Source organism: Delphinapterus leucas, chromosome 7 (genome assembly GCF_059928025.1).
Source record: "Delphinapterus leucas isolate spDelLeu-1000000601 "Yukka" chromosome 7, BTC_Dleu_Yukka2, whole genome shotgun sequence".
Classification (NCBI taxonomy): Eukaryota; Metazoa; Chordata; class Mammalia; order Artiodactyla; family Monodontidae; genus Delphinapterus; species Delphinapterus leucas.
Genome location: NC_143135.1, coordinates 14,268,140 through 14,281,726, shown reverse-complemented (window position 1 = coordinate 14,281,726; position 13,587 = coordinate 14,268,140). Strand labels below are relative to the sequence as shown.

At 41.5% G+C, this 13,587-nt stretch overlaps 1 protein-coding gene across 20 annotated transcripts in view; it reads right to left on the bottom strand.

The window, feature by feature from the left end:
• The window catches only part of PHF21A (PHD finger protein 21A), a 194,409-nt gene that overhangs the window by 6,266 nt on the left and 174,556 nt on the right, over positions 1-13,587 (bottom strand). For 16 of the 20 annotated variants that reach the window (XM_089914883.1, XM_089914882.1, XM_089914890.1 and 13 more), the window contains 4 exons: positions 11,658-11,821; positions 1,854-2,009; positions 510-585; positions 6-109 (listed from right to left, as the gene is read on the bottom strand). In XM_089914883.1, the coding sequence (XP_089771009.1) occupies positions 6-109; positions 510-585; positions 1,854-2,009; positions 11,658-11,821 (500 nt within the window). Of the gene's footprint in view, positions 1-5; positions 110-509; positions 586-1,853; positions 2,010-11,657; positions 11,822-11,895; positions 11,919-13,587 lie in introns of all 20 variants that reach the window. The other 4 variants (XM_089914886.1, XM_089914887.1, XM_089914889.1 and 1 more) reach the window with 1 other exon arrangement.

The following is a 13,587-nucleotide window of genomic DNA, read 5'->3' as shown; positions in this document are numbered from 1 at the left end:
CTTACACTTATAGAATTGCTGAGCTGTTTCACCTTCTGCTCTAGTTGTTCTCGTTCTTGTTTTAAATCTGAACTCCATTTAAGTAATTTCTGTTTTTCTTCTTCTTTTGCTGGGAAAAAAGAAAAAGGATCTTGTTTTTGACAATAAATTCTTTGAAAAGGCCACTATGTTCAGAAGGCTTGCCAAAGAAGATATCTTCCTCAAAGCTCCCCAGGCCCCACAGCCAGTGCACAGAACCTGCCCACTTAGACTCTCCCTTTCATATGTAAAGGGACGCTAAGAAAACTGTCGGTGGTGGCTTGGGCCTGGCTTTACATAAATATCACTTCTCATTTTTCCCCCCCAAGAAAGTGCTACAACAAACTTTTTATTTCGTTCAATAAAAGCTTTTCATTTTTAAATTTATAGTTCCTTTTGAAAACAAAACAAATACTGTCTCCTAGTACTTGTTCGTTTCTTTTTTAAACAAAGGGAGGCTTATACAAAAGGCAGTATGGATAACTCTTTACCTGCTTTATAGGCAATATAGGAATGAACAATTGCTAAAGTTCCAGGCCATGGAATTGCTTCTTCCTTCTTCAGCATCTGAAAAGATTTTTAGAATTTTACCCTTGAGAAAGATATATAAACACACATCCACTGTGTAGTAACAAGCAACAGTGTCTGTAGCTACTGGCAGACAAAATCCAGGAAGGATTTACGGCGGCAGTGTTGCAAAACCCTGGTCTATAGTTTCTGGACTACAAAGTCCCAGTTTATCAGCCTGAAAGAATGAGGGTCAATGGCAGGAAGAGCCAAGCCACCTGAGCCCTGGCTTAGAAAGAGGCTGGGAGTTGGCTAGGCATTCCCGTCTTTTCATGCCTGCTACACGACCCCCAACTACTCCCAACTGTCAGAAACATCAGCACACAAGCTGCAGGTCTGCGTAATGGCAGCAGCCACTGGCAGCTTCGTCCTTCACCCGACATGGGCTGCCTGTCGCAATTTTAGCTTATATGTGCCTCAAAGACAGCCTGACCAAGGAAATTAAGTATCAGTTCCAAGTACTGAAGTATAATCTAGACCCCGAATAGAAAATTATCAGAGGGTCACAAAGCACCATCAGGAAGAGAACAGAGAGAACTGTCTCTGCTACATCATGGAGACAGTAAGGGTGAGGACCAAGATTTAAAGGGGAAACCCAGAATTCCCTCAACTCAGGATTCCCAAGAACCGAGCAGGACCCCAAAGCTTGCAGAGCTACTGGGCTTATTATCTATTTAATATTTATACTTTTGCCTACTTCCAAAAAGGTCTCAAGACAGCTTATAATAAAAACATAAAGACATAAAGATACATGGATAGTTTAAATAAAAAATCAGAAACTAAACAGAAAAGGGAGGGAAGAGGCTTTCTCTTCTTTCAAATCCATGAAATATTAAGACAGTACTTTTATAGTTAGTCCTCTGATCCTGATGATGACACAGGTTAAAAGTAAAACTGCTCTTATTTGAATTAAATGATCAATTGGGCACTTCCCAGAGTTTCAACCATATGCTGAGTTTGGACCATTTTTAGAGAATGAGGCAGACAGTCTTATGGACTTTTAAGGGTAAAGGTAATGAAAAGATAAGTCATTTCAAATGGAGGGAAGCAGTTAGGGTCTCTCCACCTGTACATGAGTCACTGCCTCATGAACAGAGAACCTCTGAGAGGAGGGATGCTGTGGGGGTGAGTGCTGTGCTGTGAACAGGGCAGATGTGGCTCGGAGAACTACTGGAGAGGAAAGAGACTCAGCCATTCCCTCAGCTTAGAGGGGAAAGGAGGTCCTTCTCCTCCTCTGTCCCTCATCCTTTCTGACCCACCCACAGTACCTGGTCCTGACATCTGGGACAGATCCACATGCCCTTGGGAATCGTTTTCAGGGGAGGGTCCAAGCAGTCCAGATGATATACACGGGAACACGTGTCACACATCAGCAACTGGCCACTTTTTCTGCAAACACTGCAAAAATCCTCATGGATATCACCCTATGAAATTGAGAGGAAAGGTAAGAGAAAGGACAAAAAGGTAAAACTGGAATGTTGACGTGCACATTCTGGATACATATAAATGTTTTAGGACAATCAGCTGTGCCCCTCCAACTCATTGCAAGAGTGTTCAAGGAAAGCAGGAATTACCAATGGTGCAAGCCTGCTCTATAGAGTTGAGGTTCCCCAGGTGGGGCTAGTATTCTTAACCTTAAAGCAGAGTTTACAAGCAACTGTAACTGTGGGGTCACCTAGGCCAAAATTAGCTTTACAGGTGATAACTCAGCATTTAAGTCTTGGTACAGTCCAACTCACAAATCATCAAGTTTAAAGACATTGAAATCCATTCATCATCATTTCCCATCATCAATGGGAAAGAAGACAGACAAGAAATGGAGGTTTTCGCTAAACTCTTTGCTTGCTCTGGGAGAAAAACTATAGCCAAAGTTCAAACGGGAAAGTATTAAGTCAGGAGCAAAGTAAACTCCTATGAGTTTTCTAACATGAAGAATTAAAAAAGCCAAACAGCTGACAGTGTCCTCTTGAAACCAGTATTTGGCATTCGCTGTTCAATGGACCGTTCTATTCCAGGAGGTTTTATTCCTCCCTGTAAAATGCTTCACCAGATAGATAAAGAAGAGCAGCCTAAGTGCACTCTGCTAGTCTCTCCCGCCTCCATCAGTGATGGTTCTGGTACTCAGGTGAGTCTGTGGGAGCCCTCTCAACAAAAGGCACCATCAGAAGAAAGCAGATCTATTTAAAATTTGGACAGAACATATTAAAAAAAAATGAGGTATTAAAGAGGTGTTTTTCAGTAAGTCAATCCCTGGCCTGTTCCCTGAACAGGATTAACGCTGCTGATAAGGACATCAGGGAAGGGAAGACTGAAGGGTCAGGCCAGAGGTTAACTAACAAGGCAGCACCTCAGCTTGGAGGAGACCCCGGCCTTTTCACTTCCAATGTGTTGTTTTAGAATTCTAGGCTATTCTGACAGAAGGCCTAATACAGAAATTTTGCACAAGAAGCAGTGATACAGAAAGCGATGCCCAGTCCTTCCTTTCTATGATATAACCCCTCAACCACGATTGCTGAAAGGAACGTATCTTCCCAGACCTACTACTTCTATCCAAAGGAAAGGAAAGGAACTATCTGGCAGTATCTACATATCTAGGGTATCTGGTGGCCTAGAAAACTGGCTGCAAAAAGTTGTAAGCTACTTCAGAGTGTGGATGGATGTTAATCTCTTTTAGTAAGACAATGTTACCTCTGGGCAGTCAAAAACTAAGATACTTAGTACATGTGTAAAAATACTACATAAGAATGCAGCCTAACAGTGTAACTTCAAGGCACCGAAAGATGTTAAGGTTTCATCCCTAGATTAACTGTGACTTTCTTCTTAAAATCAGCCTGAGGGTGGCTCTCCTCTAGAGACCTAGTCTTTCTTGAACCTTCACCCCATGTTGTAAGTCTGCATCTTTAATAAGTTTATAATAATTTTATGGCTTCAGAAACTCTTTTACACGAACCACAGGTAAAATTATCACTGATGAAGTAAATGAGACAAACTGGACATCTTATTCCAAATACCTATCTTATTTGTTGGGTAAAGAGCTCTGCTCACTTTCCTTTGCTCCAGAGTAAGGAGAACATCAGGAAGTGGAAGGTGGAGAGTACATAAAATAAAGGTTAAATAATTTCTTTCAAGTTCCTAAAGGAAAGAAAAATTCTATCCTATTTACATATCCTGTAGCAGCAGTTCATAAGCTTTTCAGTGTCAGGACCCCTTAGTAACTCTTAAAATTACTATAACCACCTCAAAGTGCTTTTGCTTATGTGAGTTGTATCTATTGCTAACTTATTGTACTAGAAGTTTTAAAACTTTTTTATTTTGAAATAAATAACAGAATCACAGGAAGTTACAAAAATCATGTATTGAAGAATGTTAAAATCCAAGAACACACAAGGGCACATTCAGTTAGCCGTCAGAGTGCTATCACCACTTATCATGTAGCACCTGGAAAACCCCACTGTCCTACTTTTGAGAAAATGAGAATGAAAATGGCAAAGAATATTTTGGTATTATCATGAAAATATTTTTGGTTTTATATTTTGATTGATATTATATTTTAAAATACATAAAATTATATTTTATATTTTGACCCCCTGTAAGAGTCTCAGTATCATACCCAGACCACAGATTGAGAACTACTGCCCACAGAAATGAATATAAAATGCCAAGATATGTATTTCATCCACGCAGAATTGGTTCTTTGCTTAAAGAGAGCAGAGGAAGTCCCACAGAGTTGCTGCACCAGGTCCAAAGGGTTAGGCTTTGGTGACTGACCAAATTACTACCAGAAACGAAATAGTAAGTTGAATGATGGCTGACCCATGATCCTTTGCTAGGAGCTAAGGATGTATGTGTTTTGGAAACACCCTGTGGCTGTATCAATTGCAACTTCATCGTCTGCTAAACAAATTTTATAACTGTGTCAACGTATCTTCCCTTCCCATAAAAACGACCATAGTGGCAACAAGATACATCCTAAAGATTAGTGACCGGCTGGGTCTTATATTACCAGCTCCTTCTAGATGGTTACTGATCCCCAGGAAATGCCTGCCTCTCAACTGTAATTGTTGAATTAACATTGCTGGGGCTTATGCTACCCAGCAGCAAACACAGAGCCCTGTGTGTTGATTTTAATCACTGCCACTGTTGGGACACTGTAAAAGTAGAAGTCAATTATCTTTAAAGAAAATCCATTCCACTAGGTTTAACCGAGAAAGTTCTCAACATATTTAATGGTTTTAGAAAAGCTTCCTTTTACCTTTTGATTCCTGAAAAGAACAAAGTTTCCATTTTAAGACGAAACCTGGCAAGAGCATTTAGTTTGTGATTTGATCTGAGTGGATCCTTTGGGTTGAGCCTCTCAAAGAAAATCATAAACCTCCTCAGCCAAAAGTCACAAAAAAGAAAAACAACATATTCTTCAGGAAAGATACTCACTTGCAGACCCACAATCATCTGTCCCCCAGCAACTGCGCATCACCTTGCAAAGGGATCCCTACCAAGAAGCCATGAGCTGGCAATACCTCGGCAATGCTTCAACTGAGGAAAACGGAGATAATCTTTGGTGCAAACAAGGTTTCTGACAGGGACTCCTGGTGCTCATTAACAGGACAGGTAGAAAACCTGTGTCAATCACTAATGCCAACAACCAATGCTGAATCTTGAGAGCAAGACTGGGTCTGTAGCCACTAGCTATTGTCCAAGGAAGGAAACCTGCCCGAGAACTCTTCTATGACCCTGGTCCTCCGAAGATGACACTTCCTTTGTTGTTTCTGGAACTGTAACTCAGGATGTGCATACGGTATGCTTTTGCTATTTGGAGAGGGGTAGACCTAATTATTAAGTACTAAGAAGCTTCAAGTTCAAGGGATTTTACCTGAAGACGATCCTAAAGACAAGCTCTGTAATTCACAAAAGAACTGGGATGTGCACAAAATGAAACTCTTGGTTTCCCTCCTCATCTTCCAGTAAATGGCAGCTTTATCCTTTAAGTTGTTTAGGCCAAAACCTTTGGCTATTCTCTTTTTCTCACATCCCCTTATCTAATCCTGCTGGCTCTTCAAAATATATGCAGACCCCATCAGTTTTTTCCATCTCTACTTCCGCCATTCAATCGGGCCAAGCCATCGTGAGCTCTTCCCAGGATGACTGCAACAGCCTCCTAACTGGTCTCCCTGCTCCCATCCTATCCTCCCCACAGTCTCTTCTCCGTTGTCAGACACAGTGATCACTCTAAAATCCAAGCCAATTTTGCAAACGCCTTAAAAATAATAAATGCACAGGATAGATCATACCTTGGGTCACAAATCAAGCCTTGGTAAATTTAAGAAAATTGAAATCGTATCAAGTATCTTTTCCGACCACAACGTTATGAGACTAGATATCAATTACAGGGAAAAAGCTGTAAAAAACACAAACACGTGGAGGCTAAACAATACACTACTAAGTAACCAAGAGATCACTGAAGAAATCAAAGAGGAAATAAAAAAATACCTAGAAACAAATGACAATGAAAACACGATGACCCAAAACCTATGCGATGCAGCAAAGGCAGTTCTCAGAGGGAAGCTTATAGCAATACAATCCTACCTCAAGAAACATCTCAAATAAACAACCTAACTTTACAAGTAAAGCAATTAAGAGAAAGAAGAACAAAAAACCCCCAAAGTTAGCAGAAGGAAAGAAATCATAAAGATCAGCTCAGAAATAAATGAAAAAGAAATGAAGAAAACAATAGCAAAGATCAATAAAAGTAAAAGCTGGTTCTTTGAGAAGATAAACAAAATTGATAAACCTTTAGCCAGACTCATCAAGAAAAAAAGGGAGAAGACTCAAATCAACAGAATTAGAAATGAAAAAGGAGACGGCACAACTGACACTGCAGAAATACAAAGAATCATGAGAGATTACTACAAGGCACTCTATGCCAATAAAATGGACAACCTGGAAGAAATGGACAAATTCTTAGAAAAGTACAACGTTCCGAGACTGAACCAGGAAGAAATAGAAAATATAAACAGACCAATCACCAGCAGAGAAATTGAAACTGGGATTAAAAATCTTCCAACAGACAAAAGCCCAGGACCAGATGGCTTCACAGGCGAATTCTATCAAACACTTAGAGAAGAGCTAACACCTATCCTTCGCAAACTCTTCCAAAATATAGCAGAGGGAGGAACACTCCCAAACTCATTCTACGAGGCCACCATCACCCTGATACTAAAACCAGACAATGATGTCACAAACAAAGAAAACTACAGGCCAGTATCAGTGATGAACATAGATGCAAAAATCCTCAACAAAATACTAGCAAACAGAATCCAACAGCACGTTAAGAGGATCATACACCATGATCAAGTGGGGTTTATCCCAGGGATGCAAGGATTCTTCAATATACGCAAATCAATCAGTGTGATAAGCCATATTAACAAACTGAAGGGTAAAAACCATATGATCATCTCAATAGATGCAGAAAAAGCTTTAGACAAAATTCAACACCCATTTATGATAAAAACCCTCCAGAAAGTAGGCATAGAGGGAACTTACGTCAACATAATAAAGGCCATATATGACAAACCCACAGCCAACATCATTCTCAGTGGTGAAAAACTGAAACCATTTCCATTAAGCTCAGGAAAAAGACAAGCTTGCCCACTCTCACCACTACTATTCAACATAGTTTTGGAAGTTTTAGCCACAGCAATCAGGGAAGAAGAAGAAATAGAAGGAATGCAAATTGGAAAAAAAGAAGTAAAACTGTCACTGTTTGCAGATGACATGATACTATGCACAGAGAATCCTAAAGATGCTACCAGAAAACTACTAGAGCTAATCAATGAATTTGGTAAAGGAGCAGGATACAAAATTAATGCACAGAAATCTCTTGCATTCCTATACACTAATGATGAAAAATCTGAAAGAGAAATTAAGGAAACACTCCCATTTACCACTGCTACAAAAAGAATAAAATACCTAAGAATAAACCTACCTAAGGAGACAAAGGACCTGTATGCAGAAAACTATGAGACACTGATGAAAGAACTTAAAGATAATACAAACAGATGGAGAGATATACCATGTTGTGGGACTGGAAGAATCAACATTGTGGAAATGACTATACTACCCAAAGCAACCTACAGATTCAATTCAATCTCTATCAAACTACCAATGGTATTTTTCACAGAATTAGAACAAAAAAGTTCACAATTTGTATGGAAACACAAAAGACCCCGAATAGCCAAAGCAATCTGGAGAAAGAAAAACAGAGCTGGAGGAATCAGGCTCCCGGACTTCAGACTATACTACAAAGCTACAGTAATCAAGACAGTATGGTACTGGCACCAAAACAGAAATGCAGATCAGTGGAACAGGATAGAAAGCCCTGAGATAAACCCACGCACATATGGTAACCTTCTCTTTGATAAAGGAGGCAAGAATATACAATGGAGAAAAGACAGCCTCTTCAATAAGTGGTGCTGGGAAAACTGGACAGCTACATGTAAAAGAATGAAATTAGAACACTCCCTAACACCATACACAAAAATAAACTCAAAATGGATTAAAGACCTAAATGTAAGGCCAGACACTAGCAAACTCTTAGAGGAAAACATAGGCAGCACACTCTATGACATAAATCGCAACAAGATCGTTTTTGACCCACCTCCTAGAGAAAGGGAAATAAAAACAAACAAACAAAAAAACCAAATGGGACCTAATGAAACTTAAAAGCTTTTGCACAGCAAAGGAAACCATCAACAAGATGAAAAGACAACCCTCAGAATGGGAGAAAATATTTGCAAATGAAGCAAATGACAAAGGATTAATCTCCACAATATACAAGCAGCTCGGTGCAGCTCAATATCAAAAAAACAAACAACCCAATCCAAAAATGGGCAGAATAGCTAAATAGACATTTCTCCAAAGAAGATATACAGATTGCCAACAAACACATGAAAGGATGCTCAACATCACTAATCTTTAGAGAAATGCAAATGAAAACTACAACGAGGTATCACCTCACACCGGTCAGAATGGCCATCATCAAGAAGTCTACAAACAATAAATGCTGGACAGGGTGTGGAGAAAAGGGAACCCTCTTGCACTGTTGGTGGGAATGTAAATTGATACAGCCACTATGGAGAATAGTATGGAGGTTCTTTAAAAAACTAAAAAGAGGGGCTTCCCTGGTGGTGCAGTGGTTGAGAATCTGCCTGCTAATGCAGGGGACACGGGTTCGAGCCCTGGTCTGGGAGGATCCCACATGCTGCGGAGCAACTAGGCCCGTGAGCCACAACTACTGAGCCTGCGAGTCTGGAGCCTGTGCTCTGCAACGAGAGAGGCCGCGATAGTGAGAGGCCCGCGCACCACGATGAAGAGTGGCCCCCACTTGCCACAACTAGAGAAAGCCCTCGCACAGAAACGAAGACGCAACACAGCAAAAATAAATATTAATTAATTAATAAACTCCTACCCCCAACATCTTCTTTAAAAAAAAACTAAAAAGAGAACTACCATACGACCCCGCAATCCCACTACTGGGCATATACCCTGAGAAAACCGTAATTCAAAAAGAGTCATGTACCACAATGTTCACTGCAGCACTGTTTACAATAGCAAGGACATGGAAGCAACCTAAGTATCGATTGACAGATGAATGGATAAAGATGTGGCACAAATATACAATGGAGTATTACTCAGCCATAAAAAGAAACGAAGTTGAGTTATTTGTAGTGAGGTGGATGGACACAAAGTCTGTCATACAGAGTGAAGTAAGTCAGAAAGAGAAAAACAAATACCGTGTGCTAACACATACATATGGAATCCAAAAAAAAAAAAAAAAGGTTCTGAAGAACCTAGGGGCAGGACAGGAATAAAGATGTAGACGTAGAGAGTGGACTTGAGGACACGGGGTGGGGGAAGGGTAAGCTGGGACGAAGTGAGAGAGTGTCATGGACATATATACACTACCAAATGTAAAATAAACAGCTAGTGGGAAGCAGCTGCATCTCACAGGGAGATCAGCTCGGTGCTTTGTGACCACCTAGAGGCGTGGGATAGGGAGGGTGGGAGGGAGACGCAAGAGGGAGGGGATATGGGGATATATGTATAAGTACAGCTGATTCACTTTGTTAAACAGCAGAAACTAACACACCATTGTAAAGCTCTTATACGCCGATAAAGATGTTAAAAATAATAATAATAAATGCAGGCAAGAACCTTCAAAGGCTGCTAAAACCACTAAGTTTGCTGGGGAACTGGATATTTTTATAGACTCGACACTATCTTCACCTAAGGAAACAGGCATCTTTAGGATTAGAGATATTTGACTGAGTCTATCTTAAGAGATGAAAGCTAATATCACCAACAATGGGACAGATGGACAACATGTGCCTCTTGTGATGCACTGAGAATCAGTGCATCATCAGGTATTTAGTGCTCCTACAAAAATGCATACCCTGAATCTATTCTTGAGAAAACAATCAGATCATCCAAATGGAGGGACGCTCTATACAGCAACTGGCCTATCTTTTAAAAAATGTCAGTGTCACGAAGGACAAAGACAGGCTGAGAAACTGTTCCAGAGTAAGGAGACTAAAGACAAAACACCATAAAAATTAATGTCAAGAGTGATCTTGAGTTGGGTCCTGGAGCAGAAAAAACAAAGTGCCACTAAGGCATTTATTGAGATAATTGGAGAAATCTGAAGATGGGCTGTATACTATAAAAATAATGTTTTGTCATATTAAATTTCCTCAATCTGATAACTGTATTGTGGCTACGTCAGAGAGTGTCTTTGTTTTTAGGAGATATACACGGAAGTATTTTGGGTGAAGATTCATGATGTCTTCAACTTCTTAACTAGATCAGCAAAACAAGTGTGTGGTGGTGGGAAGTAGCATATGTGGCGAAATTGTAACAATCGGTGAATCTAGGAGGAGGGTATAAATTCCTTCCTTGTGTTGTTGTTGCAACTTTTCTGTAGGTTTGGAAAGTTTCAAAATAAAAAGTGAAAAGTAACGTCACTCCTCTACTTAAAACCCTGGAGCATCTCCCATCTCACTCAGAGTAAAAGCTACAAGGCCCTGCGAGACGGGCCCTGCCCTCTGAGGTCTCCTCTCCCACTGCTCCTGCCTGCCCACTAAGCCCTTCTTCTCTACGCCATATACACTTGCTCCAACGAGCAGGGCTTCTGCACTGCTGTTCCCTCTGCGTGGAATGCTCTTCCCCGCCCCAGATACTCCAACACGCTCCATTCCCACCAGAGAGGCTGTCTCTCACCACTCTTCATAAAACAGCAACCTCCTGCCGTAACTCCTTATGCCCCTGATTCTGTGTCAAGTTTTTTTTCACAGCACTTATCATGACCTGACGTTTAAATGTTCATTTGCTTATCACCTGCCTCTGGCCGTGCAATACAAGCTCCCTGAGGGCAAGGAGCTGGTTCTGTGCCCTGTTCTGTCCCCAGTCTCAACAACAGTGCATGCTCAGCAGAGCAGTGCTCAGTATTTGTTGAGTGAATGCACCGCTTTGTAAGCACTCATTTAAAAAGAGGGCACTAGTTTGCACTCCTGCAGCCTCTGGGGGAAGGGCTACTAAGCATCTGATGCTTTTTTCAGGAGCCTGTTTCTGACCAATTCTGATGAATAAAGTTGCTTTTCGGAAAAGTTGCCTTGAATTTTACTTGAAGCAGGAAACACGGACTGCTAGGCGAATGTACACCTTTGTTCATTATCCCCACCCCCCAAAACTGACGACAGACACCTGCACACCTCTCAATGATACGACCTGACTTCCCCACCCCATCCCCCTTCCTGAGAACTCCTTCACCGCAGATAAATTCCAGACTTTGAAAACCCTGACTGAGCCTCCTAACGTGGTATTTAATATGATTCTCAAGGACATGGCAGGACCTGGGACCCCAGCAGAAAGCTGCCTTACGTGGCACACAGTGTCCTGTAGGGATTACTGCTGTTCCAGGGTTAGTCAAGGAGATGCAACTGGTAAGGAGACAACATATGATAACGGTTTCCCCGATTTAAGCTCTGAGAAAGAGAGTGAGCTTTTCCCAAGTTACTTACGTCTGTGGAGGTGGGGCTGGGCAGGGACACAGGCTGAACAGGTGCAGGGAAAGTGAATGTGGTCTCTGTCTTTTCATTTTCAGGGGAGTCAGGATGACTGGATGGGGGGGATGTTGGGGTTAGGGCTCCAAACCCCAGCACTGCATTGTATTTTGGAGGACGACCTACAGACCGAGAAAAGGGAACAAAAGGGAAAAAAGGGGGAGGGAAAGAAAGGGGGAAAAATGATCTTACATACCTTTGGCCAGTGTTCCTCATTGGCTAGCATGGAAAAGGAAGTGAGGTAGCAGAGAGAAGGTTAATACAACAGTCCCAAAGAGAGGAAAAGAAGCAAAGATTTAAATGTCATTCGAAACAAATGCATGAGTGTCGAAGGGAGGATAAGAGAGCCTCAGAGAATGACAGGAGATACTGGGTTATGTTAAAGGTCTTCGCCTTGGGCAGATTACGGAGACATTCCTCAACTATTACAATTTGAGATTTCTAACGGGAGAACAAGATATCAAAGCCCAACAGGAGCCAAGGCCAGGGAGAAGAACTTATTTTCTTTTTCCATATCTTTTACATATTGTTTCCTAAGGTTTTTCTGCAATCATTATTCTTATAATAATATTAATGATTCTCAGTTCCCACAAACAGATTGGCTGAGGATCTCTGCTTTTCCTCTTCTCTCCTGCCCACATTTTGGTTACTTCATTGCTTGTGAGGGTAGAGAAAGGCAAAGGGAGGAGGCAAAATTCAAGTTAACTATTCTTACCCCTTCTGGCAGAGCTAGGAAGACATATGTTCTGGGAGTAGCTGGAACCTAAGAGCTAAAAAGACCTTCTGGGCTTAACAGTGAATTTAAGTAAGTCTGGACTCAGATACCCTTCCCAGTTGATCAAAAATCATCTCCCTGCTTTCCATCACAAACATTCCAGTGAACTACATGTCTTAGAACTGGGGTGTTCCAAAGTCTCAGGAAAAGCCCTGTCATCAGCAACAGCTACCGGAAAGAGCTGATTTGAGCAGAAGCATTTTGAATCAAAGCTCATGGCTACAGAGAATCTACAAATGGGCCCCAATGCGTATGGGAAGTCCAGGTCAACCACTCTTGCCTTATGATATATCTAAGTCAGGGTCCTTGTCTTCTAAGGGCCAAAGGTCATAGCTTCTAAGCTGTAAGTGATCAAAGTGTACGCCCAGCACACCATAGGCAAAAAAAGAGCCGGAGAGGTACACAACTGCCTACGAGCACTGGTGGATGCTATGTGGGATCATGACTTTGCCAACAGTTATAATTTATATTGGAATTATGCACAAGAGTCATGATTCTGTCAGCTATTACACAAACATTACCTATCTGTGTTAAACCGGCACTGTGTGCAGTACAAAGACAGATCGTACTGGTTTGCCTTTTCTAGGGTATTTAGTGCTGCTAGAAGGGTAAGTGGAAGATAAATGCTCTTTGTTTACCCACAGAAGGCACGTCCTAGGCATTGTGAATGCAGGCTTTCATCCTCTGACCTTGGCAAGAGATGCCAAGGTCTTTCTGGCTCATTTAACCCCTATCCTCTCAGCAGATACTGCCCACTAGCAGGCCAATTAACTGTGGCTTCTGGCTGGGGGGCTCCTTTCTGAGAACTGTGTCAGAGGTCACTAAAACAACCCCAAACAAAAGAAAACAACAAAAAGTAACCCATGACACTGGTTACTGTGGCCCAGGAATCAATATGAAACAATGACTTAGGGATTACCATCGAAATATGTTTTGGCTTCTTGAAGGAGGGGCTGATGAGACACTAGCGTGGGTGTGCTATCTCTCTGAGGGGAAGAGACAGTAACCACTGTACCACCGGTACAGTGCTAGCCCTCCCTAAGGCAGACAGAGGGTCGGGATGACCTCCTAAGCTTCCAACGGCTCTGAGATTGCTGTGCATACAGAAAAATT